Source organism: Fundulus heteroclitus, chromosome 6 (assembly GCF_011125445.2).
Source record: "Fundulus heteroclitus isolate FHET01 chromosome 6, MU-UCD_Fhet_4.1, whole genome shotgun sequence".
Lineage (NCBI taxonomy): Eukaryota > Metazoa > Chordata > Actinopteri > Cyprinodontiformes > Fundulidae > Fundulus > Fundulus heteroclitus.
Window position 1 is genome coordinate 24,946,456 of NC_046366.1, and position 27,917 is coordinate 24,974,372.

Consider the following 27,917-nt stretch of genomic DNA (forward strand, 5'->3'; position numbering starts at 1 on the left):
CTCAAGCCTTTTCTGACGCCTCCGTTTAAAACACAAAGAAGAAATCTGATTGGTGAAGTTTGGTGTTTCCACATTTACTATTCAGCAAACATGTAAAGGAAAAGTCAAAGGCAAGCAACGTGAAATTAACTGTTACTACAGCAACTCTGCAAGTTTGTTACCCAATACCGCAGCTTAAATGAAGTGAAACCCGCTAATGCCTCGCTTTCAACTGGGGGATCTGTTCTCAGGCCGCAAACTTAACAAAGGATCACTTTTCCCCTCCAGTTAAACCAAAATCAAGTTACATTTCGCCATGCGTGTCCTTTAAAAACGCGTTCCCGACCCGCTGAGAATTATCCAAGGAGGCAAGCGTTCCCCTAAGGAACCGTTTAGACCCAGCGCTGTATCAGTCGTCGGATTAGATTTGCAGATGACCAAAACAGAAAGCTTTAGGGGAAAGTGTGAAAAATGTGTGCCTGTTACTTATTAACAGAGATAAAGCTGCGCGGCTTTTATTTGACGGCCATGGGAACAGCAAAGATAACAGCTTTACCTTAAGCGACGTGTTATACTGGGACACAAATTACCGGGCCTGGTACTGGAAATGATTTAAAGCCCATATAACCAGAAATATTCAGAGATAAAATTCTCTGCGAAGGCTCGAGCGACTCCTAGTTTCTTAATACTTTTTGTCCAAGCAGTCAGTCTTGTGGAGTTGATATGTAGTTTTTTTGTTTTTTTACACTGCTTGTTTTTTTTACTTTAACGGACCGTTTTTGGAGGAACTGTTTCTGTTTGCTAACCTACATTTTACATGAATCATTTATAGCAGGAGTGACTTAAAAATACCTATTCACAACCATTTAACTTTTTCATATTTTGTTGGGTTATAATTCAATTTCAAGGCACTTTGCAAACTCAATTCTATCAAATCAAACAGACAGAATGGTCAAAAAGTTTTCAACCTAAGGAGACCCAGGAGATAGCATCGATTCATGGAGCCACAGTGGACAGTCGCTGGCAGTATCCATACAGAGCATGCATGTAGCGACAGTAGAGAGGAAAACTCCTTTCTTAACAGGAAACTTCCAGCAGAATCGGACTCAGTTTGAACGGCTCCCGCCACGACCGACCGATTCGAGGAAAACAGAGCGTACACAGAAACACGGATCTACGAGTACTTTCTTTGGGAGAGATAAGTAAAAGGGTAATGGCAGACCAGCTCCATGGGTGGTTTCATAGCCACATACTTCTCTGTATTGTTTTGGGATCAGCACAATGTTGTAATGGTGAAATGGAGCAAAAATAGTCCATGGTTTTTATGAATGTTTTACAGATAAAAATCTGGCCCCTGTACTCTAATTCCTCTAGATAAAATCCAGTTCAACCAATAACCTTTAGAAATCGCCTAATCAATCAGTAAACAAAGTCCAGATGTATGCCTCGGCTCAGTGAAGACTTCAGAGGTTTAATGGAGATCATTAGTGAACAAACAGCGTCGTGAAAACCAGGGAACCCAGGGATGAAGACTTGGAGAAGCTTAAAGCACGGTTAGGTTTGTAAAAACAATATCGTGATATATTCTTTTTCTGTTTTTTTTTTTTTTCCTGGTACTAGTGGCCCGTATTTTTGGGGGGATTTTGTCTACAAAGTCGGCTTACAGGAAAGGGGGAGTGAGAGAGGAGGGGAAAGACGTGCGGTAAAGGACCTCAGTAACCCTGCGTCATTGGAGGACGCCTCAGAGAGATTTAATCCGTCACCTGGATAATGTTAACAGCCTGACGTAGCTGCAAACCTACAAAAACGTGAAACAAATTGTTTAAATAAAGCTAAAGGACTTCCTGTTTGAAATTCGATACAAATTGTGTAGGGTAAACAGCAAACACGTCGAATAAGGCGCCCAGGACAGATTAAATCAAAGCTTACATTTTTGCCCTGCATGCAAAACGCTGCGTATGAAGGAACACTTCCCATTATGATATATGGTGGGGGGGGGGGGGGGGGAGTATCATGGTGATTCTTCTAACCAGAGCTCATAGAAAGATGGATTGAGTTAAATGCTAACCAATCCACAGAGGAAACCCGTTAGAGCAGGGGTGTCAAACATACGGCCCGCGGGCCGGTTCCGGCCCACCGAACAATTTAGTCCGGCCCGGTGGCTAAATGCAATATCATTATTAAAAAAAATAATAATAAAATAAATCCAGTGTCCTGTCTGGCAATGTGGCAATAAGAATTGTTGTCTTAATGCCAAAAAGATCTCATCAGATTTGACTTTCACAAGTGGAGCAGTACTGCTTCTGCCATAGTGCTCTGCTTGATTTATGAATGTGAATAGTTTTATTATGATTCATGCGGGGAATATCTCAAATGATATGGACACTACAATGGGAAAGTAGGAGAGGATAGGAAGAACAACAAGGACAAAAGAAAAGGTGAAAGAAAGAGGAGATAAAAGGAAGAGAATGATAAAACAATTATTGAAAAAAACATGTACTTTGTTTAATTGAAAATCTGCAGTTCCTATATTATCCACGAGGGCCGCTGTGTTTTAATCAGCAGATGGTAGCACTGAGCTTCAGATGTGGAAAATTGATTTTAAATCATTTCTTAATTTTTATCTGTTTGATGTATTTTGTCATGCAGGACAGTGTTTTTAAGTTTAAAAATGTGAATACATGTTTTTCAACATTGTACAATCACTGTGATCAGTTCTTATCCATAATGCACAACTAAATGTTTAACCGAGTAAAAGTATTGTTGAAATTGCACATACTTTTCTTAAAAATGCTGAAGTTATTCATAATATATTGTGTAAAAGTGAAATTCATTTAATATAAAAATCAACAAAAAGTCCACTTTTATAAGTTCTATTTAATCTTGCAATGAGTTTACTCGTGTGGCCCTCTTGAGATCAGATTAAGCTGTATGCGGCCCCTCAACCAAAACGAGTTTGACACCCCTGCGTTAGAGGCTGAAGATGACATCCGACTGAGGCTGAGGCAGAAAAACATCCCTAAAGCTACAACCACACCTCCAATGAAATCATGCTTTTCAGTTCTGTCTTTTCACAAATCAGTTGTCTACATAATCTGGAACTGCAACACTTTGGTCTGAATTCCCCATTTTACTCCACCCTATTCGGCCATTTTTATAGTCTGCTGGGGGGCGGTGTAGTAAACAACCAATGACCTATTCACTTGTAGCTTCGGTATCCTTCAGCTTGGACTACAAAATCGCTCAGAGAAATAAAAATGGCGGATTCGCGAGACTGATGAGCTCAAAGTCCATAACCTTGTTTAGCAGCTCTGCAGCAAATACTGTGACCTAGTTGTTGAAAAAGCGCAATATTCCTAGAGACTCTAAATACACCCCAAAATGTATCGAAGGGCTAAAAAAAGGTGGATTTTGCACGACAAATGAAGCAAAGATCTTCCCTCATTACAGCTAAAAATCAGCACAAAGACTTAAGATTTATGTTTACACAAGCTCTTCAACCAAAGCATGAATAAAATGACCGATTTTGAAGAAATGTTTAAATTACATATATCTAAATGTCCAAAGCTTTCAGAAACAAAACCCAAAAAGATTGCAAAGAATTTTTAAACCCCAAGATTATTTTTGTTCCAGATCAATCGTGTGCATCTTTAAATTGGTCTGTCACATAAAAACTAATAAAACCAAATTGTTATTATTTTTTAATAACAGAATGTAAATAAATAAAGTGCAGGGGACAGAGGCAGTCTCTGTTGAAGGCACAATTTATCCTCTCGTTGTCAACGAATCTTATCCTCTTATACTTATAATCTTATACTTAAGACTAGTGTTGCACCGATACCGATACCACTATCGGACGGGGTCCCGATCCAGCATTAAATGGTGAAATCGATATTGGCTAGTACCAACAAATAAGGCACCGATACCATTTTGATGTTTGTATGTCAATTGAACGCAGCCTTCTCTCTCCCGACTAGTATTATACATGTTATATAAGTCCATGAAAGTTGCACTATTTTGGCATTTGAAAGCCAAAACTCAGGGTTTAAAAGAGATTATTTAATTATTAATGTAATTTTACTGTCTTACTGTTGCACTACTATTATACATGTTATAATTTCACGAAATTTGCACTATTTTGGCCTTTGAGAGCCAAAAGTTTATTCAACTATTGTCACCCATTCCAGGTAGGCAATTAAAAGTTCTACTACCCTAAGCAGTATGCAGTTCTTCATATACACACACACACATCAATTTCAAACAGATGGCATCGGTATCGGCCAATACTGCACAGCCAGGTATCGGGTATCGGTATCGGGGTCAAAAAAATGGCATCGGTGCAACACTAGTTAAAATATACTAAATATAACACAGTTTGCCACATCAACAAGTGCTTGAGCGTCAACATCTTATAGTGGATGATTAGCAGAAAGGATTATGCATTTCTCAGGCTGTGTGTGCAAGGTCTATGCTGCTTTTAGGGTTCTCTAATGTTCCTCTGCTTTAGATTGTTTTTCTATGAGTAACACTTCCTCTTCTCTCTTCCACTTAGCCATACCCTCATTTTCTAAACGTACACGTCACAGTATCTCAGTCAGGTAAAAGGACTGGACACAGAATGAGAGGACAAAATACTAGGAAAATACCGGGGAAACTATGCATCAGCACCACTTTAAAATATTTTTTTAAAAATCCAGTTCAGTGGAGGCAAAGTATTTAGACATTAGAGCTTGAAGACTTTTTTTCCCCCTATAGTTCTTCAACGTTTCAAAGTGCAGCACAGCCTGCAGATGGCTGTCTCCTCCAGTTACAAACACTGGTTGCATTTCTCATGCATGTATCATTAACAGAGCCTCACTGGTTAAAAACAGACAAACAACAAAAAAAAAACCTGATCCCTTTGTTGCCACTAGAAGTGTGCGTGTGTGTTTTTATTCCTCAAGGGAGGGGCATCTTCATTTGCAACTTTCTGTTTCAGAACACAGATATCAAGTTTAAAAAAAAAAAAAAAAAAAAAGGATAGCAGGCTTGTGTAGACACATCTTAACTGCCGACACTAAAGCAGACCAGAAAAAAAAAAAAAAGAAAAAATCTGCCACAATCGATCTGCTGATAAGCGAACTCGTTCCATGGTGACTCAGACTCTGCAGGCTTGGCTTTACTGATATGAGAGCAGCAGAAGCAGCAGAAGCAGATGTTCAGCCTCACTGATTTTTACCCGGGACTGGTTCTTACAACTATAACCGGCGCATGGGAATGAAATGCCTCCCGACATATCAACATGTTCCTCTCGCTGCACTAATGGTGATACAATCTCAAGAAGGACTGCAAGCAGAGAACATTTGGCATGAAAGTCAATAACTCATCCATGTTTCCAGATGTTGACAAAAAAGAAAAACAGGAACTAGTGCTCAGCTGATCTGATTTGGACGCCACGCGTCATTAGGCCAGATTAAAATATTCAAAACAGTGTCCAAAACGAGAACAGCTCAGAATCATTTTGTGCAAACTTTGGTGCGACGTGTTTTTCGTAATGCATTCAGGGGATTTCTTCTGAAAGCAGAAATGTTGAACATTTTTAAGTGCTGCCTTCCAAGATGTGAGGATCCACCACAAAGACTTTTCTGCAATAAAAAAAAAGCTACATTTTACGATGCGACTTACCAGCAACATTGGTGACTAACAAACTTATATTTTGCTTCTCTCTGATTTGGTTCAGCCTTTAGATTAGCTTCTGCTGGTTGGACCAGGAACTAGGCTGAAGCTCAGCGCAAATAGAGCCTTTGACTCCAAAATTATGGAAACAAATTGCCATTTAATTTTAGACAGTCTTCCTCTCTTGCCATTTTAAGCCTCGCTTAAAAATAAACCTATTTTCTGTGGCTTTTGACACGGTGTGAGTTGGTTTGTTGTTGTTTCACTCTTATGTTACTACAGTCTTTGTAGCACGTTTTACTCTGCTTTGTTTTTCATTATTATTATTATTTGCGTCTTGGTGTGATCTATTTTAGTGCTGTAAACCACTTTGGTTAACTAAATTGTTTTTTTATGTGTTTTATAAATGAAATAAACCAATGGGCAGTTTAATATTAAACTTGTGTGCTTCTTAAAAGAAATCTGGATTAGATTGATTTTTTTATGGCTGCATCAATCTAAAATGGTCCTAATCCCTCTTTCCCTAAAAAAAAAAATTCAAAATGACCTTTTTGACCTTTAAACAAAAGGGATAAAAGGTTTCATAAATATCTAACTGTGTATTATAAAAATAACTCTTCGCTGATGAGTAAAGATTTTCTGATACTACAGATGATCAAACGCAGTCCAGATTCTTACTTTTTTTTAAATATATATATATATATAAATTGTATTTTAATTTAATAAATGCTTGTAATGCACAGTTAGATTGTGCCACCCTGGGCCATATGGTACAAATAGTTGTTTTTTTGTGTGTGTGAGCTTCAAACCAACATCCCCTACATATTTCTGTGCTTCTACACTGCAAAAACTGAACGAAAAATAAGTAAACTTTTCTTAAAATGAGTGTACCTGTCCTTGATTTCAGCAGGTAAATAAGATGATCTGCCAATGGAATAAGATTTTTTGCACTTAAAACAGGAACAATTCATCTCCATCGTCTCATTTCAAGTGCAGGATGTCTAATTATCTTACTTTAGGGGACAAAATACTCATTCCATTGTAAGATAATATAATTTACCTGCTCAAATCAAGGACAAAAAAAATCGAATTTTAAGAACATTTTACTTATTTTTAGGTCAGTTTTTTGCAGTGTACGTTCTTTTGCCAAACAGACTCGTACAGACTTTACATTCAGGCGGTGAAAAGGCTTCCCTGCCAGTGGTTTCCCTGCAGCGGCGGCCTACCTCTAACACCGGTCCGGCCCCCAGGATCGCTCGCTCCAGTCCGCCCGAGTACGTCCCCTGGCTGAGCGTGGTCAGGCAGTGGATGAGGTAGCTGCTGCTCTCCGTCTTCCCGGATCCGTTCTCTCCAGATATCACGATGCACTGGTTCGCCTGCCTGCTCAGCATGGTTCTGAAGGCCACGTCGGCCATGGCGAATATATGGGGACTCAGCTTGCCCAGCGGCTGGTTCTCGTACAGCTTGACGTACTTTGGGTTGTAATAGAGAGGTAAAAACCTATTGGGGTTGACGGCGACGAGGATGCCGCTGATGTAGGTGTAGATTTTGCGCTTGGAGAAGCGCTGGCGTAAGACCTGCAGGACGCCCTCCTCTGTCACGGGGGACAGGTTGCAGAGGTCGTCGGATTCCTCTTTGGCGGTCCCTACGTGCTTCGCTCCGTTGCTGCTCTGCTGCAGGATGAAGTAGTAGCCCTGGCTCCGAGGGTGGAACCTCTGTGCCTCCGGGGGCCACAGCAGGACCCGCAGCAGAGGGCAGTCCCCATGGTCCAGCTGCGTCTCCCCGCTGCCGTTCTCCCTCACCTCCAGCAGGCTGTAGGTCTGGCTGGAGTCCAGGTCCAGCGAGACCACGGCGTTGCGGATCACGGCCTCCACCGTGTCCTTGAGGCTGACCTGCAGGGGACAGTAGACTTCTGTCTCCAGAGGATGCCTGGGGTAGATTTGCACAACGCGGGCTTCTTCGTCATGTTTAGGGGTCCCGGCTCCATCTGTAGTGCTCATCCTGATCCGCAGACAGGTTTCTGCATAACTCACAGCCTGCCGTGCGCTGCAGAAATGACACAAAATAGGAAAAACACAAAATGTTTGAGTAAAATAAATCAGTAGAACATACGAAGCCTTAAGACGTGTTCATCCGTTATACCAGCAGCATCGTTTCACACAGAAACTCCTTACTGATTGTTTAACCAAACCAAATTAGTGCCTCTGTGTCCACCTTCTAACGCCAACCTGGTCAAGTGACCATGTTGCTCATTTAAAAAAACAAACACCAAAGTTCTTTCTAATCAAGAAATTCAATATGTAACAAGAACCTGGATGCAGAAAGTCTCATGGATCACTCCCACTGCAGCAAAAAAAAAAAAAAAAAACATTTAAAAAAATTTAACCCTTGTTCATTGCCAGTTTGTTTGTCAGTTTTTGCCTCATTATGTTTAATCTGAACCGGAGTAGCCAAAGAGAGAGTTTGCCGCGGTAACATGCAGTGACAAGTAAAATATTCTGGATTCTTGGAAAGAAGGTTTTGCCGAGAAGACGTCATGAACTCTCCAAGCAGGGCTGCAAGACCATAATGATGCCGTTGTCAAGTTTCTCTGTCCTTTCAGAGCATTTAAAGGCTTTTTTTTGTCTGTGACTTTTCACAAGGTTTGGCTATAAAGGGAGAAGAATCCCACACTGGAGGTCCTGAATCAACAGATTTGGGGTTTTGATCTCTTCTCTTATAGTCACAACAAATGTTTACTGTAGGATTACAGTCTGAGGACTTAAAAGAAAGGTATTTTTGTGCCCGATCGGGCATTTTTGCTTATTTGGACATTTTTATGATTAACCTACTAAGACTTGATAAAGACTCGTTTTAAGTTTACAGGTAGAGTCGTCACAGTTTGTATTTAAAATATCCCGGAGTATCAAACAGACCCTGAGCAATAACAAGACACGAAGGGTCGTTGAGCGACAAAGGGGCCCACAGCACCACAGATCCTCCACTATACTTCACAGCATTCATGGGGTGCTCTTTCAAATTATAACCCTTTGTTTCACGCCAGATCTGTAAGAGAATAGCTTTTTCTTAACCTGAAACCAATTAAAATGCTGTGAAACGTCCCTTTAATTTAGCCCTAAACTGCGAGCCACAGTTTGACGCTTCACTGGCAGAGTCCACAGGATCGTCATTTCTTTTTGTACCTCAGAGGCCATGATGACCTGCAGCTTACAAAGACTCAGAGGCCCACAGCATCCCAGACCCTCCACCGTGCTTGACGACAGGCACGAGGCGCTTTATTGGCCGCTCATGGTTTTGTCTGACACCAAACCAACAGTGTTTGTTGCTGAAAAGCTCAATCTTATTCTTATCGGACCAAAAACACATGGCTCCAGTTCAGCAAACTCCACATGCTAACATCTGTGATGGTAGGAGAGAGAAGGCTCGTTGGCATCTGGACAGCCTCTGTGTGATGACATATCTGAACCCCAGGCAAACAGAAAGTCTACTAATTAGAAGTTCATATACACTTTGATCCACTTAAAAAAGGTAAAGCATAAACTAAAATGCACTTCAAATACATTTCTTTTATAGGGACTAGTAGGAGGTACTTAAAATGATCCTATCGTTACTTAAATAATTTAAGTTTGTTTTCAGTTTCATTTTATCTTGATTTCTAGATCTTCCAGGATGACATTATGTCCAATGTATTTATTTTAAGCCTGTATTCAAAACGTTGCCCGTTTTTTTGTTTACTTCTCCACAGTTTAAGTATCGTCATAACTTCCTGGGAAACCATTAATGCTGCTTTAATCAACATAATCCCAAACCAAAGACGTCTATCCATGACAAACAGTAAAACAGTAACAGGTGTTGATCAGGCTCCAAATGACAAATTAAGCCTCACCTTTAAGGAAAGTGTCTCATTCCATCTTTAAAAGCGGTGGGGGGAAAAAACACACTGACATGGGGAGAAAAACAAAGTTCCTGCACTCCTCTGTGAGGTTAACGAGCTCCTGTCATACAACGTCGGAAATGATAATAATAATAAATCACATGGAATTCCTTTAAAAAAAAAAAAAAAAAAAAAGCAAAACGAAGAACTGAAAAGAGTTTCCGGCGATAAAAGAGACGTTTTCGCCTTGTATCTCTGGTCGCTTTTTCTCCAGTAGAAGCCCGTTTCTCTGCGGGAAATGTTGACGTCTTCTCGTCGTCTTTAGGCGGAAAGTTATCGTTACTTCCTACATTTCTCCACACACACAAACAGGCGCACGCATACGTCCGCTGACGAGGTGGGAATAATTGGATAGTTTCCCGTTCACGGACCCTGTAAACGCTGCAGGGATTAAAAAAAAAGAAAAAAGACAGAACTTAGAAAGAAAATACTTATAATAATAATACGGCAGACACTGCTGTATTATTACATTTAAAAACCGCGCACAGACCAAATATACCTATCCTTATTTGTTGATATGGCTGAGTTGTGAGCTTTGCGCGCCCTCGTGTGGCCCATTTAGGTACTACAATGGGCTCCAAACTCAGGAACACTAACTTTACTTTTTTTCTTTCGCATTCCTAAACTTCATTTTTGTCCTTCGCCTTTCACTTTTTGAAAAGATTGTAGATCATAATAATATTAATAATAATAATTGCTGCTGAAAAGCCTAAAGTAAATTATTTAAACATTTGTCATTTGACATCAGGTGATGACACCTGATGACAAACGACACCAGGTTTTCCTTTCCGTCCTTCTTTTTTTTACTCAACAAAGTTGATTAAATCAAGGAAGTAAAGCCTTTTTGGTTTTAGCTCATTTATCTCATCTCCTGTGATTCTTCCTTCCACCCCGTGTTTGACAAACACAATAAAGACATAAACAAATGGCTTTTGAGCAGTTCAGTGACAAAACCGATCAATCTAATGCTGGTGAAGATTCTCAGTCATCCAGGTCATGGTCATTCCAAAAAAAGGTAAAAAACAAAGCAACTGGACTTGTTTTCCGTAGTTGAAGACGTTTCGCTTCCTCGGGAGAGGAAGCGAAACGTCTTCAACTACGGAAAACAAGTCCAGTTGCTTTGTTTTTTACCTTTTTTTGGAATGATCAATCTAATAGTCAGTGTGCAAAATAAGCAATGTTTTTTATGGAAGCATTTGGAATAGTTTTGTCACCAGCAAAATGTCGAATACTTAAGTTTTACATAATCGTGGCTGTATTTTCTCATTATTTTCCTTATAAATCACAGCTTAAAACTAATATATATATTTAAAATAATGATGACTTAGAGGTGTTCTTATTCACACATGTTGCTAAGACGTCTACTGTAAAGACAATAGTGATTTCTTATTTAAATCATGTAAATCTTTTTATTTAAATGGTGTTATAAATCTTAGTTGCAATTATTAAACCTGTTTTGGAAATTACAAATATGCTATTAGTACTTAGTACAAATATGCTATTAGTACTTTTAAGTAGGGAAACAAACACAAAGGTCAAATTCCTAGTATACATTCTAACACTTCTAGTTACATCAATTATTAAAAAGCTGGATAAATTATCACCTTGTAAAGGATTAACAGTGCAATTGTTAATTTTCTAATGTTGGAATGATCTTCTAAAGTCTGGTTTCAACAGCGACTCCTGATGCCCTCAAACATAACATAAACACATTACAATATTTACTTTAGCCTGAGTAGGTTGATTTATATAACGTAGGCAAGAAAAGCTTTTTTTTGTAGTCTGACAAAATAGTGTAACAGTATCTATTTGCACTTTAAAGTCATGTTTTCGTTTTTTTTATTGAACTTTATGTATGTCATAGTAGCAAAAAATAAATTCTTACATAGGTTTTGTAAAGATAAAAAATGGACATTAAATTATTTACTTTTCAGTTGCTATCCTCTCTGGGATTTAAAGCTTCTATTTTAGTTTCTTTTTGAGTGTGAGAACATGAGAAATCTCCTGAAACATTCACACCACGATGTGAATGAACCCAGACATAGAACAACGGTTTGTTTCACTGTGACGCTCAGAATGGTTGATGTGTCCCAGAGGCGTTTGCAGTCAAATTTCTGGTAACATTACAAGGACCAAAATTTGCTTGTGAGATTTGTGTGCTGAAATCATGCAAATGGTTTGTCGTTGCGTGGGAAGAAGAGCTCTTCTTTTACATATAGTTCCAGTTGCATGTTTACAAATGTTGGTTATGGGTACGCTCACTGCCCTCAACATCTACAACAACTCTTAGAAGGAGCCTGTATAATATGAGTTGCAACAACATTTAATCTTTCTTTGGGAATAATATTTGAATTTAATTAGCATATTACTTATTTTTTTTATTGATTTATTGATTTATTATTTTTTTGCCAGGGTTGAGTGATTATACAATTTACAACTTCAGTAATTTGTGCACAACTTTGAATTTATTGTGGATTTTTTTTCTACTTCAAACAGCAGCTAATTAATGCAGTACATATGGGATCAAATGAAGGCCTTCACTCCTAACACACTCCTACTTTAACTTCCTAAATTATATTACTTTAGAAAGTTGCTGTAAAACCACATAATTTCTTTTGTTTTAAACAAGTTTCTGTCGTAACTCTAGATGATAATTTGAAAACTTGTTTTCAGTTCATTTAAATTGGCTGTTTTCATTGTGCAGACCGCACTTCTAAATATAGTTGGTTGACTTTAAGGAGGGTTGGTGTCAGAGCTCAATGCTTGCCTTCTTTGTTTGTTCCAGAACCAGTTTTGATGTGAACACTCAACTTAATCCAAACTTACCCGCCTAGTTTTCGATTTAAGAATCAAGAGAATCAACAATCTTTTATTGTCACGTGTTATCATGGTGAAATTTCGATTGAGGCAGACGCAGGCTGAGGATGCATAAGGATACATGACACACAGACACAACAGATTTAGTATTTACAGAAGATTTTTTTAAATATATTAAAACATGAAAGTTTGTATCACAGACCTAGAGCTCTGATAAAAGTCTCTTTGCAAACGATATGAACCACGTCACATGGATTAATCCTTCCTTCAATGAATCTCTAGTAAAGAGGTAATTTTGAGGCTTCATTTACAGTAATGTACAATTCGATATTCCTGAGAGTGAGAGTGTGCAAATAGACAATAACAGTCGTGTGATTGTAACACATGATGGACCACAATCTACTCAGCAGGGGGCGATAGCCCTCACAGCTCTTGGAAACAAGCTGTTTCTGAGTTTATTAGTTCTGGATTTGATGCTTCTGAAACGTTTACCTGATGGAAGAGGGGCAAAATGTCCTTTTCTGGATGCGTGCTGCATAAACTGAGTCCAAATCCTGCAGACAGCATCCCACAATCCTCTTAAGGAGAAGTTGATCAATATTCATGACTTATTCAGATAAACTTCCAGCATTTATGGCCAAACAGTTTAATAGTTATTCTCTCTACTTCAGTTCAATTCAGTTTGTTTATAGCGCCAATTCACAATTCATGTCACCTTTAGGCACAAAGTCAGTTCCATCGAATCAGGCAGATTGGTTAACATGTTTTCTAATAAAGCCCAGAAGATTGTAACCTGGGCAGCCATATTAATAATGTTTAGTGCTACACATTATCAATCTGGGACTGCTCCATTTGAATCCGTTTGGGGAAAGGAGGGAATATCAGCAGAACTCTCTGAGCTGATTGGGCGAACCGACACCTAGTGCCCGCCTACCATAGGTTGGTTTTAGCCAATCAGGGCATCAAATTACCACTTAAGCAGCAAAGAAGAAACTGTGGATTTTACAAAACAGATGTGACAGCGGCAGCTACGTGTGCGTCTTCCTGCAAATATCGGTGTTGGTTTAGGTGTGGGCTCAGCCGTTCTTGCTTTCATCGCATCAATATGTCCTGCCTTAATCCTCAATACTGCAACGTGATTGGCCCGACCCGTTTTTGGTTCGGGCACAAACAGTTGAAGCCAGAGCGGTACACGATAGATTCTCATGTGTTTTTTTAAGGCACAAATACCGTGAGAATTCATCTTGCAGACAAGGTTAATTAGATTGAATCGAGTCATTGACTTGCAGCATTCATTCCTCCTGAAAGAGTATGTAGCTACAGTGAGCAGTCGCCTACGTTGTGTCGTTGACTTTGCAGCGATCCCTCATACCGAGCATGCATGTAGTGACAGTGGAGAGGAAAACTTCCCTTTAACAGGAAGAAAGCTCCAGCAGAACCAGGCTCAGTGTGAACGGCCATCAGTCACAACTGACTGGGGGTCAGTTTAAATACAGATTTTCCTCCAGAAGGCATTTGGCTTGTCCCCGTGAGGAGCTGAACATTTCAGATGAGTTTTGGACCAAGGGCTCCTTCTCTAGTTGGCAGGCTCTCAGTCCATGCTGACATTAAAAGTTACACTTTCAGTATCCTCAACAATGTTATTTTTCCCCTCGAGACAAAAACTTGATTAAAATTCACCGAGAACAATCATTACACAAAAATTACCATTTTGTTAATTACTAAAATGAGACAAACTTATTTGAATAAGATGGAATCTAAAAAGATTTCATGTTAGTTGTTCTGAACAGTGAGATTGGTTGGAAAACCAGCCAGAAAGACTAAACCCTCTTAAGAAGTAGAAAGTGAGCGTTCACTCACATCCAGCCAGTGACAGCTGGCCCATAGGGGGCGCTCGGGCGCTGCCCTCCCTTGATGTGGAGGGGAAAAGTCAAAATATAGATTTTAAAAGTATTATTAATGTCAGTTTTTACTTGATAGTATGTGGCTACATGTAATAAGAATTATTAAAACACTTCTACTAATTGACTCTACCAATCGACTCTCATTTAACAGTGCATTTCCACCAACAGAACGTATCATTTCTCTTCTTCTACACTTTTGGGGCTGTGACTCAAGGAGCCCTACAAGTGTAGTGAAATAACCAATCGTATACTGTTGGTAGGGAAAATTTATAAATATTTGGCCAATCAGCATCGCCAAAATGAATGGGTTTGGGGCTCCTGGAGTCATAGCCCTAGCTGCACAGTGATAGGTGCACTTCACGCGTGACGTCACGAGCTACATCCGCGCTACATCCGGGTCACGGTGGTCGGCAAACACAGTACTGTTTTCGCTTACCAGCGTGACAAAACGGGTGAATTAGAGCATACTTTTAGTTTATATCTGGAATGTAAACAATGCCTACGACTTGTTGTGCTCCCGGCTGCACACAGAGGCATTCCAAATCGTCGGATGTACGTTTTCGTTTACCGAAGGACAAAGAAAGAAGAAAGAAATGGATAATTTCAGTGAAAACGATGCAGGCCAACAATCCCAATCGACTGTGGGAGCCATCATACCACAACAGAATTTGCAGTCTACACTTCATCTCCGGTAAATACAATTTATTTTTGCACTAGTCATTGTTCTACTTAAATCATTATATAAATAAAAAATTAGGATATATATTTAAGTCAAGACGTAAACGTTCGTTTCGTAATAATTAGTGTTGCGCCGATGCCATTTTTTGGCCCCGATACCGATACCCGATACCTGGCTGCGCAGTATTGGCCGATACCGATACCGTACCGATACCATCTGTTTGAAATTAATCTGTGTGTGTGTGTGTGTATATATGAAGAACTGCATACTACTGAGGGTAGTAGAACTTTTTTTTGCCTACCTGGAATGGGTGACAATAGTATAATAAACTTTTGCCTCTCAAATGCCATAATAGTGCAACTTTCATGAACTTATATAACATGTAAAATACTAGTCGGGAGAGAGAAGGCTGCGTTCAAGTGACATACAAACATCAAAATGGTATCTGTGACCAATTTGTTGGTACTCGCCGATACCGATACCACCATTTTAGTGCGGTATCGGCGCCACGGCCGATACTGGTATCGGTATCGGTGCAACACTAGTAATAATATACGTACATGTACAATGTATGCAAACCCTCTGGCATGAGTCTGTGAAAAGGATTAATAAAACAAAAACACCAAAATAATCCTTTGTGAACAATGTTTTTTTATTAATTAAATGCTTATTGTGGAACCGTAGTAATTTTCCGACTTTTAATTTAAATGCAGGTACTGGGTTAGGCAGGGAAATCTATTGGCCAGCCCCACCAATATTTTTTTTTCACCAGCCGCCACTGCATCCAGCTCATGGTGGATGTGAGTCCACCTCATGGTGGACGATTTGCAGCTAGATACTCAAAATATCAACATAAAAGAGCCGAGACATAGGAATGTTTTTTTTATGCTGCAGTTTTAAAAGGATTTGCTCAACCATTTAAATAACTGAATTCAGGTTTTATAAACCTTTTCATGGCCACAGGAGTGTAAAATCAGCACAGAGTCATGCAGACACACACCTACAGTCTGTAAAAGAATGGGTTGCTCTCAGGAGTTCAGTGTTCCTTCCAGCTCGACCCCTAAATAAGTCCAACTACTTTCCTATCTTTTCTACAGTAAACTGTTAGTGGTTTTGTAACCAAGCGGTAATGGTATTGTATGCCAAGTAAATTCACAGTGGGGTCAGCAGATGGTGCACAGAGGTCACTAGATTATAGACCTCCAAGCTCCAAGTGGCGTTCAGATTAGCTCAGTAACGGTGCTTAGAGAGCTCCACATCCGAGCCGCTGCGTCCAAGCCGTACACCACACCCCGTCTCACACCAGGTGCAATTCAAAACATTCAATGCAGTGGTGTAAGGCACACCACTATCAACAATGCCATAGACCAGGGATTCCCAAAGTGTGGTGTGCACACCCCTGGGGGTGCGCAAGCTGAAAAATGTAATTAAACATTTTTCTTTGTAAAAATCCAAATCAAAAACTGTAATTTTAATAAATAAATAAAAATGCATTCTCATGAAAAATGTATTTATTTAGAAGAAGTCTTCTACCACGCATTGTACTGTATATGCACACCTAGCTTGTGGCCTCTACTTAATTCATTCTCGCAAATAATATTAATAACACATTTTTTGTTATTATGTGTGTTCTGGTCATTTGATTATGATTAAACATGTTGTCCTTAACATGGCTACAAAAAAGATAGTTGCATTTAGTTTTTTTTTGGAAGGTGTGAGGGATTGGGGTGGCGCCAACCCGGTTGGGACACAGAAAAGTCCGCGCCTAAAAAAGTTTGGGAACCGCTGCCGTTGACGACTCTGGGTTTAGTAGCTGCCAGGAGAACGGCACTTACCTGACTGCTCTGTATCAAGTAAAGTTGATCGCAGTGTGTGGCTGTATTTTAGGAGGTGGGCTCAGCCGCTCAGTTCCAGTAAAAGAATCCCTTAATGCTCAAGCATAACAAACTGAGAGCCTTACAGACATGGAATAGGGAGTTTGGTGTGGACTGGTGACTGGTCTTCACAGAGTCCCAACCGGAACACGACAAAACACGTATGCGGATAAATTAGGGGCAAAAACATTGAGACAATCCTTCTAATCCAACATCAGTGTCTGACTTCACGGTCCCAGAGGAACTGTCAAAAAATATTAACCTTGTGGAAAACCTTCCCAGGTGGATTGGAGCTGTTATAGCTGCAAAGGGTCAGCTAATATTATATTTGCGTCTAAAAATAAGATGCAACTCACGGTCATTCTTGTGTGTGGACAGCTGAGCGAACACTTTTGGAGTAGTTGATGGTAAATGGCTTCTATAGCGTTTTATCGAACGCTTTACACTACAGTCATTCACACCCTGACGGTGGTGAGCTATGCTAGTAGCCACAGCTGCCCTGGGGCAGACTGATATTCAACGGCACCACTGGGCCCTCTGACCACCACCAGCAGGCAACAATTTGGCAATTGTCTTGCCCAAGGACACAACAGCTGAGACGGTCAAAGCAAAGGGAACAAACCAGCAACCTGTCAATTGCAGGATGAACTCCCTAACTCCTGCGCCCCATGACGAACATGATGACGGACTGAAGACATTTTGGAAAGCATGAGAAGCAATGACAACGGGCTAAACCCCTTACCTGACTCCGCCAGATGGATTTGCTCCGCATATCCATCTGGAAACCTTCCGTTGAAGTAATTTTGGGAAGGGGCGAAAATACTGGTTAACTGATTGGCCTATGTTGGTGATTGACGGGCCAAATAAACCAATCAGATTCCTCGTCGCTCTGTTACGAGCGACGACGAAAACACAACCACAAGCCAAGCTACTCTTGCTGCTGCAGGTAAAGGCTCGTTAGCTCAGCAAAGAAATACTCTGTAATTCCGATAAAACTTGCTCGATAGCCACGCTAATGCTAGTTTCATCGGCTGAAACCGCCATGTTGTTTAGACTGAACTGACGCGCTTCTGGTTGCGTCACACCTCAACCCGCCTCAAAGCCAACGCTGATTGGACGTTTGTTTGGTGAACGGCTCCAAATTTTCTTTAACGGAGAGTAGCCAGACTGATCTGCGAGTGAAACCTTGAAAGCTCGCGAGATCAGGATGGTCTCACGAGGCTACTAAACCCCACCAACAAACAAAAAACCTGTCAAAGGCTGAATTTACCGAGGTGGCTATACCCCCCCCCCCCCCCCCCCCCCCCCCCTCCCCTCTGTGCCCCTTCTGGGTGGCGCCACTGATTCAAACCGATTTGTTGTCATTAGAAGGTTTGGGTCAGACGGTTGAAACTTGAACCTGATATTTCAGCAGGACAATGATCACAAAACACACGTCAAAAAGTGTGGAGAGCCTAAAGCTGGCTAATTTTGAGCTTTTGTAAAGCTCCGACCTGAAGTACACAGAAAGCAAAACTATCGACAACATTTTATGGTCTGTCCCAGGAAACCAACCAATTTAAACGAATTATCCAATTTCTGCCGAGAAGAGCGGTCGAATGTCCAGCCGGAGTTATTCTAGAAGCTGTACTAATGGCTACAGAAACGGATAAGGGGCGTTAACACGTATTAGTGGTGGTGTGTGCATATATTTTACCCTGCATGTATAATTCAAACCTCTGCATGCAGTTAATTTTCCAAACAATCGCTAAGGTTTTGTTAGATTATTAGTTCACCCTGAAAAAAGGAAACAGTTGAAAAGCCCCTAATGAACACAAAATGAATGCAGATAATGAGTCTATGCTCCTGAGCCATTACTCATTAATGTAAACTACATCGTAAGCGGTGAAAAAGTCATGCTTTCTCAAGTTAAGTCAAACATCATAGACGTATGGTTACATTTTTTATGAAAATTACTAGAATGAGCTGTATTTGTGCCTTTTTTGTCCCCCCACATGCCTGCAGATTTTGTCCACAGGAGCACGGCTCAAGGCAAGGGGTAATTGTTCACACAGCAGCCCTCTACGCTCCAGGCTATCTAAAATCAATAGCACGTCTTATATGATCATCACTTCTGCTTATGCTAATGCAACTCCTGTCCACTCGGGTATTTAATGACTGCAGAGGTGTCGGAGCTGCTGTATCCCAATTTAGCGAAGACGCTTGCAGACACGCTGACAGCTTATTATGGCATGACGGATGAAGAGAGGCAACGCAAAGTGTTACTCAGCAGAAATCGGTCCGCCGCTGATGGCGACTACCTGCAGAGGCGAGCGGGCTCGCCCACACAGGAGGACAAATTAGGGCAGAGGAGCGCAGACTTTATTTCATTGGGCCATCATGGTCCGGTGAGACGCTTCCAGATGAATACAGATGATCGAGTGTTAGTTGTGATGGCTTTGATGGAGGGAGTGATGAACTCTCATTAGGTGTCACACTTGTTCCTGCTGGACTGAGCCAGTTCTGCAGAGACACACTGATTCCAGTTCAGTAGGCACACGAGTAAACAACCCCAATACAGCTCAGTGTCACCGAGTCCCTAAATAATCGAAAGCACAATTTTTTAACAAGCACTAGCTCTATTTTAAACTCTGCAAAACTGCAATTATTTTTTTTTATTGCCGTACATCATCTCCGTCTTTAGGTTTTTGACACATCCACTCAGTTATCCTCGTTTAAACTTACCTTCAAGGTGATAGAAGAAAAAAAAAAAAACAGACAAGCATTCTCACATATCACGCTAATTTAACATTTTGCTGTCCATCACTGCCTGATTCTTCATCTTTTTCTTCTTTATGAAACCCTCATAAATCAGAACCAGCCGACGTCGACATAATTTGTCCGGACATGCAGGGGCTTTAACAGCATTCCTCGCCTGTACAGTACAGATGCTGTTTAATGATGCTCGTCCCTCGGCTCTCGGTTTTATGGACAGCCGGGACCCTCAGGTATGCAGGAGCAGATTCTTTTCTTGTCAGACACTGAACTTAGCCACTGTGAACAAATCCAGTTTTTTACCGATGCTCACCAATGAGCTAAGTTCTGCGTCTTTAGAAAATTTCTGTCTTGTTGGTGTTCCAAGTGAGATGAAGAGAAAACTGTTTCTCCTTCTGTAAGAGAGAAAAACATATATCATACAACGTATTAACTTTTAAATTGAAGAGTTTATGTGTTAATCTGATTAAGTCTGGTTAAAGTAATACGCTGTGTGGCTTTCATGCAGACATTTATCCAAACAGGAGATCAAAACTTACAGCTCATAATTTGCTCATAAAAACATGGTCACATTAATTACACTGGTTAAATATTAGATTTTGTAAAGGAGCTGGCCAAATAATTCAATTACAGTTTAATAAAAAAACAAGAAACAAAAAAAACTAAATAGACTTTTTCCTCATTTTTTCATTTTTAGGAACAAAAGCAAAACAAATTTTGCTTCTTAATAGAAATAAGAAATCATTAAGTACAAAAAGCACACAAAAGCCATACTGTGAAAATTTCTAAATCCTATTTTAAAGGTCATTTTGCACAATACCCTTGAAAAACTGGAGCACAAAGTTGATTTTTACTGGTTTATGCACTGTTATGAAGGCATTTGTAAAAGGCCTGTTTAAGGTGATGCCACAGCAGCTCAAACGGTTTTTAAGTCTAGACTTTAAGTCGGCTGCTTTTTTAATCCACTCAGGGTTTGACTTGCTGGTGCATGTCGGATCATTGCTCTGCAGCCTCACCTGATTGCTGTTGAGATTAAAGTATTAAAACTAACAGCCGGACATTTTACTTCAGGAGTTTCTGCTAAATGGCAGAATTCGTTGTTCCATCGGTTATGGCAGGTCGTCTAAGTCCTGAAGTAGCAAAGCAGCCCCAGACCATCAAACTACCACCAACACACTTTATTGTTGTCTCCTTATTCTGGAGTGCTGTGTTAGGGTAATGAATCTTTGCAGAGAATGGGGATAATCAAGGTTAATTTACGATTTACCAATGTCGGGCAATCACACAGGGTCAAGGTTATTTCCCTGAATAATTAAAAAACGAATACACAGGTTATCTCGGTCAGACATTAAACTTGATCTAAAAACGCAAAAGACGCACAAACGGAAATACTAGACTTCTTCAATATTATCCTCAAGCTGTTTTATTGCTCAACAACTGTAAAGAATGGTACGGAAAAATGGATACATTTAAAAGCCAATTTTTCTGTCTATGACAGTTGAAGAAAGCTCCTTCAAACTCATAAATTTCCCGACTAAAAGGTGTAATTACAGACCTCAAACTCAAATATCAGCTTTCTCCCTTCCCGCAACGGGCCCCATTCTCCAGCTGCAACAGGACTCGGTCCTCTTAGTTCGCCTGAGCCTCAGGACCCGCAGCTCAGTTTTCAGAATAAATGGTTATTCCGCCCAAACAGGGGGCGCGATGACATCAGCCCGACGGTCTAATGCGTTTGGGCAGCCTCGATGTGGAGTCAGGGAAGTTGTAAACAGAGGCACATCAGATATTTTACGCCTTTTTGGAAAGGTGCAGAATTCACTTCTTGCCTCTTTAGTCGTCCAAAGTGGCGTAAACATAATTAAAAACACTTTTTTCAGCGATATCAGCAAATTTGTCACGCTTTTGGATTCTCCTGCATGCATAACCCCGCCACTCTTGGCAATAAAACCCAATAGTCGGATCGATTTCAAGGGTATCAGCGTTCAAAGTTACCTGAGCATGAATGTCATTATGTCATTTTTCTACCTTCTTTAAAAGAAGGAGAAGAAGAAAAGGCAGCTGCAGCCTTTGTCACGAAGCCCTCTTCTTCTCCTCCTCCCCCTCCTCCTCCTCTCCTGTGGAAAAAAAAAAAAAGTGTAATGATCCATACTGAGCTTAAATAAGCAGGGCGACAAAAGCCTTGCTATCACCTTCACACGTGAGTCAGTTCAGCGTCCCCAGACTTGTTCAGTTGAGGTTAATAGTCTCCAGCTAAAAAAAACGGCACACAGAGCGGCTCAGACAAAAGCAGCCTACTTTGACAGAAAGACAAACCTAAATGAGAACAAAAATAAAAGTTCCTTACCGTGTTGACACTTTATAGGGACTTATTTGTTGTATTAGGAGAGCCAAAAAAACAAACCTTCACAGAGTCCGTCATGAAAGCATGAGTTTAAAGGTACAAATCTCAGCTTACCTGGAGAAAAAAAAAGAAAAGAAAAGAAAAGAAAAGCGGAGTGGGCCCAAACCCCGTCTTCTGGGTCTTCTGCCTGGTGTTGCATGTTCTTAGCTTCGTTACGCTCCTCAAGCTGCTCACTGTGAGGTGAGCATGTGCGTAAGTGGGGAAGAGAGAGCATGTGTGAAAACAGAGACAGCACATAAGAGGAGGAGGAGGAGGAGGAGGAGGAGAAGGGAGAGAGGAGAGAAGAGGAGGAGGCTTGTGATGGGACAGGTGTGGAATTTACACACCCTGCTGGTGGCCGACACTATTGGCATATTTTCTTCAGCGCGATGATGAGTCACTCCTCTTATAGTTGGAAGTGTGAGAGTATCTGAGGGAGAGAGAAGGACACTAATGGGAAGTAAAGAGCCAGAAAAGTTTGGCCAGTTTACAGCATGGGGTCACTTCAAAATGGTTACATTACAGGTTTTTTACCTCTTCTATTTAAAGTAAAGTTAAGCAGGCTTTCTAGTTTCGGAGCATATTTACTGCGGGGGAAAAAAACAAATCTTCATGACTGCTTTAGATTATATGCAAAGTCCATTCTCAGTCTTGGGGCCTACAGAGAGATGGGAATCGTTGCGTAATCTTGTTTTCTGTCTGTGCTCTCCTCTCCTCAGGTCATCCCACAGGTTCTCCACAGGATTTAGCTCTTCGGATGGAGAGGGCCATGGAGGAAAATTGATTTTGTGTCTGATGAACCATTAGATTCGACAGATTTGGCCACATGTTTCGGTTCATTCTCAGCGATCACCAGATTTTTATTTAAAATGTCCTTGTATTTTGAACTGTTAACGATGCCATGTTCTCCAGCAAATCTCCCTGGATCTGTGGAAGAGTAACAGGATCAAAGCATCATAGGTCACCATACTTACCAGTGGGGACGGGGTGACTTTCCACATGTTACATTTTTTGTTTAACATCAAACCTATCTGCAGTGTTTCTTCCTAGGATTATACATCCTTGTATTATAAAAAAAGTTTTTGTGTGTGTGTGCTAAATTGGCCGTTTGTTTTGGATTGCTACCCTGCAGAAAAAGCCAATGCCTACCCATTTTAAATAGTTTAGTTTACACTAGGGTAAGCTTCATTTATGTTTTCAAATTTCAGATGCTACTTTGACTTACTGAACCCTAACCCCTAAAGAGACATTGAAGGAAAATAAAAAAAAAATTCCTTTCAATGTTTTTTTAGGGGCTCCGTAATTAATTCTTTACAAATAAAAATTCATTTTCTCCTAAATGTTTGTAATAAACAAATGAGAAACCTCATTTTCAATTTACTTAATACTTAATATGTGGTATTTAAAATGTCAGACTGCAGGACCTTTGGGTGAAAAGTAGGCCCACAGCATGACAACTTCTTCACCATGCTTAACTGTGGGCGTGTTTTACAATAACAGTGTTATTGATGTTACTCTCAGAAATGTGATTATGTTCATGTGTCCTTGTGAGAGTCTCTAAAAAATCTTAGGCAGGTGGATTTTGTACTATCCTATGCCTTTACTTCAAGGTTAACTCACCCCTAAATTGACTTTTTTTGCTAACAAAGTGTATATAGTACATGGATGTCTTACAAAGAGTGTGGATGTACATACACACTCCTCTGACCGGCCCCCCTTGACACTGAAACCTAGAAATTAGGAGACCTACACAAAAAGTAAAACCAAAATGAAATGAGAATGTGAAAAAAAATCAAAAGTCACACTCATTTTATGAGAGAACAGACGCGATTTTTACTTTTTATTTTGTAATTTAGTTTGCTGTGTCTACACCTTTTTCCTGCAGGTTTGATGGTTGTGGGGCCCTAGCACCCCCCCCCCCCCATTCCTTCGCTCTGTCTTCGCCTCGCTCTTCAACAAATGCTCCTTTTTAATCACTGCCCTTTAACTCTCTTCCTCTGTATTCGCAGAGGTCTCCTCCTAATGAAATTCACACCTGAAATAACTGCTTTTTATGCAGAGAAGCAACGACTTTACTTTAAATCCCTCAGGATGACGGAGCTCTTCCCCGTAGCTGTGAGGCGGAGCCCAGCAAACCTACGGAGGAAGCTTATTTCGGCCGCTTGTATCCCCGATCCCGTTCTTTCGGTCATGATCCAAATCAAGTGCCTTGCTTTTGGGCTCAGCTCTTTCCTCACTACAACAGACCAGAGCAGCGCCCCAATCACTGCAGAAGCATCCTCAATACCTTCATCTACACTTATTGTACATAATAAATGGGTCCAAACTTATTGTGGCAAAATCATTTGACCACAAAAACAAATCACCAAATTAGCAACCTTTTACATTGAATTAAAATGTTGCCAGTAATAGAAATATGTGTGGCTCTGTACTGACATGTTTGTCCATTTCAAACCTATAATCAGGTTTTAAGTGGAAACACTATTGATACTTTATATTTCACAAAACCAGCACAGTCTTAAATGGCTGTGTGTCATTTGTAGCCTAAAACAACAAGAAAACATATTAATTACAAATCTGAACATGATAAATCATACATGTCTTATGTCATTAATGTGCACAGTGCAATATTTAAAGAACATACTAGCAGCTTATGTCAAAATTCACCTGAAGTGCATGTCAGTTCACTTTTCTCTGTATTTCAGGGACCAACTTCATGTCGGATGTCATGGCCCGATTTGTGATGTCAACACAGCAACATCATCTGACTTTGGTTATTCGCTTCCAAGACTACGTACAGGCTCCTTTAGGTTTCCCATATAATTCTGAAAACAATGGTTAAAACGCTTTGAAAATTAGGTGTTCAACCTTATAACTTATTCACAGTTCAGATACATTCACAAAACAGTGGCTACTGTCACTGTTGGACAGGTTTTCCCTCTCTTCCCTCTATAACTATTATGTAAAAGTGATAAACGTAGAGTGAAATAATTGATTCACAGGGAAAATAGGTGATTCATTTGGTTAGGTTTGTTTTTTTTATGTGAACCTGGACGATGGCATTAACAGCGTGTCTTCTAGATGTAAACCCACAATCCAAAAAACAGCTAACAAAACTAAAACATCACGACAAAGCTAGTTGATACCCAGTCAGTCTCACGTGCTCATGTTAAGATAAGAAATCAAGAGAGACCCACTTTTCCACGCAGTATTTAACAAGAAACTATCGCTTCCTACAGGTTTATAAAAACAGGCCCCTGAAAGAAATTAATAATAATCAGAAATGTAGAAGGGCAATAATTAATATTGTTGTTCTGTAATGTGAATACTGTCTTTAAGCCAGCAAGCAAAAAATACAGCAAGAAAACATATTTTTTCAACAAAAACTGAACAAAAACGTTTTTTTTTCATCTTACTTTGGCACATTTGTTGAAAGACAAAATCAAAGGTTCGCCATCAATTATCAAAACACCTTCTACTTGTGTGGTGCATTTTTTTTCATGTCCACCTATAAAGTCTACCTCATTTCAGCAAAGCTTCCCCCCATGTCTCATGGCAGTAAACCATTCCCTCCATGTGCATTCTGCCCTCTCTCCATCAGCGTGTCTGTTTTTGTTTGAGCTGCAACCTGATCCACAGAACCTCGCTACACGGTCGCTGCATGTCACCGTCCCTCTGCAGCAGGGCAGCGGGAAAACAGGGAGGTTGTCTGCAGTTGTTGTTTTTTTTTTAACTCGTAGCCTTTTAAAAGCACTCTACACAGCTCCACTTTGGCCTCTAATGCACCCGGTCCATTTAGCGAGGTGGAGCTGTGAAACCCAAGATCACAGGCTGGATCGACAACGATTCCACCTTCTGATTGAGCCAATATCCACCTTACACTTAGAAAAGGAGCAATCTTTACGAGAGTTCCTGTACAGCTACAAGTCTGGCTTTTTATAACCTCTTCAAGTTTCTCTTTCGTAAAATGTCTAAACCCAGCAGCCTTCATTTGAACCTATAACCTCAGCTACAAGGTTCACAGACCTGACACTGCAAATAGAAAAAAAATACATCCTTTGTGTCGCTCTCTTCTCTTCCACGGTTCGATCTGTCGCACTTCACAGGGGTCGTTGTTTTGGAGCGAGGATTGCCTCCAAGCACAAAGAGATGAGGCGGCTCCCGTGTGAAACCAGATCTAGTTTGCAGTGATGGACGGCACATGGTGGGGAGCGCTGGATGCATTAGCCCTGGCTAATGGGCTAGCTGGCTCTGAGGAGCCTGACTGTCCATTATGTGCAGCCACAGCTCAAGGAGTATAAAGGTAAACAGCTTTCTGACCGCTTTGAAGTCCAACAGGAGTTCATATCGTTCTCCAAAACGTTAGAACGCAGTTTCTGGCATTTAAGGAATGTCAGAGAATGCTTTAAAACAACTAATGGCATGGTAAAGAAAATTGTGATACTATCCAGCAACATTCTAACAGTCAGTATTACAGCTGGGGCACAAACACTTTTAGGTGGTCTGTTACTGACTGCGCATCATAAATTATGAAAAAAAAAAAACCCAGTTCACATGTTTTTCCCGTACGATGTGCATGTATGCATGTGGAGACATGTTATTACATGGATTAGTGTTCACATGTTGCTACATGTTATTTCTTAATGTGAAAAGCATGTGAAAACACATTACCACGCAATACACTAGGCACCCATTTATTTACACATTTCACTCAATCTCTAATTTCTATACCTGAAACTTATGTCAGCACATGTGAATACAGATATGATTTTTATGGCTGAAATGGATATGTTTATATATAACTGCACAATACAATTTACGGCACTTCGCTCTGAGACTGCAGGTCTGCTGGTGGTTCCTAGAGTCTCTAAAAGTAGAATGGGAGGCAGATCCATCGAAAGTAGTCCTGGACCAGTGCTTCTGTGTTCTTTTTTGTGTCTCTGCTCTGTCTTCTCAAACCCCCAGTTGGTCCTGGCAGATGACCGTTCACACTGAGCCTCGTTCTGCTGGAGATTTCGTCCCGTTAAAAGGGAGTTTTCCTTTCCACTGTTGCTGCATGCATGTATGAGAGATTGCTGCAAAGTCAATGACCCAATGCAAGCGACTGTTCACTGTTGCTACACGTTCTTCCAGGAGCAATGAAGGATGCAAATCAGTGACTCAATGCAATCTGCTGGGCTTCCTCAGATTGAAAACTTTTTAACTAAACTGTCTGGATGATTTGATAGAACTAACTTTGCAAAATGTGGAAACACTGTATATACCTCATGCACCTTTCCCTCCTTTTGGCACCCTCTTTAGATTATTGAGCTGATGTGACACATGAATTTCTCCACTGTGAGATCAATAAAGTCTATCTTATCTTATCTTATCTTAAATGCCTTGTGATGATTTGTTGTGAATTGGCACTGTATAAATAAACTGAATTTAATTTATTCACATGTTGCGACACAGTAAAATTTACACATGCAGAGCATGTGTTCACCTCACAACACAACACAACTATCACATGTGAAGCATCTTTCATTTATCACTACACACGTGGGAGAACATTTAATCTGTGGAAGGTTTTCCACTTTTTTTTGCATGTAACTACATGATTTAAACATGAGAAACATGAATTCATCCTTTTGCGCAAAAAAATTCTAAATGCGAAACACGTGAGGAAAACAGCATATTTTTGTCACCCTTTGCCCCTGATATTTTCAGAGTTGTGTCAATAAATCTTAAGAGGACAAAAAACGTCATCCAATCATACTTAATCATCCATGAAAAGCGAAAGAAATATTGTTTTTTTGCAAGCCGTTTGCAAGCAGTTGTCAAATCATTTCACAGAGCCATACTTTGTTCGTGGAGTTTTTTTTGTTTTGCATTACCAACCAAGTTCCTCCTTATATCTAAAATGAAGGTCTGCTGAATAGGCAAAATCCAATAGATTGAA

General features: G+C 40.3%; 1 protein-coding gene across 1 annotated transcript in view; it reads right to left on the reverse strand.

Annotated features, from left to right (window-relative positions):
• The window catches only part of myo9b (myosin IXb), a gene marked incomplete in the record, with an annotated part of 49,459 nt that extends 39,576 nt beyond the window's left edge, over positions 1-9,883 (reverse strand). The window contains 2 exon segments of the mRNA XM_036138400.1: positions 6,861-7,680; positions 9,521-9,883. Of these exon segments, the coding sequence (XP_035994293.1) occupies positions 6,861-7,634 (774 nt within the window).
• Positions 9,884-27,917: the final 18,034 nt, after the last annotated feature.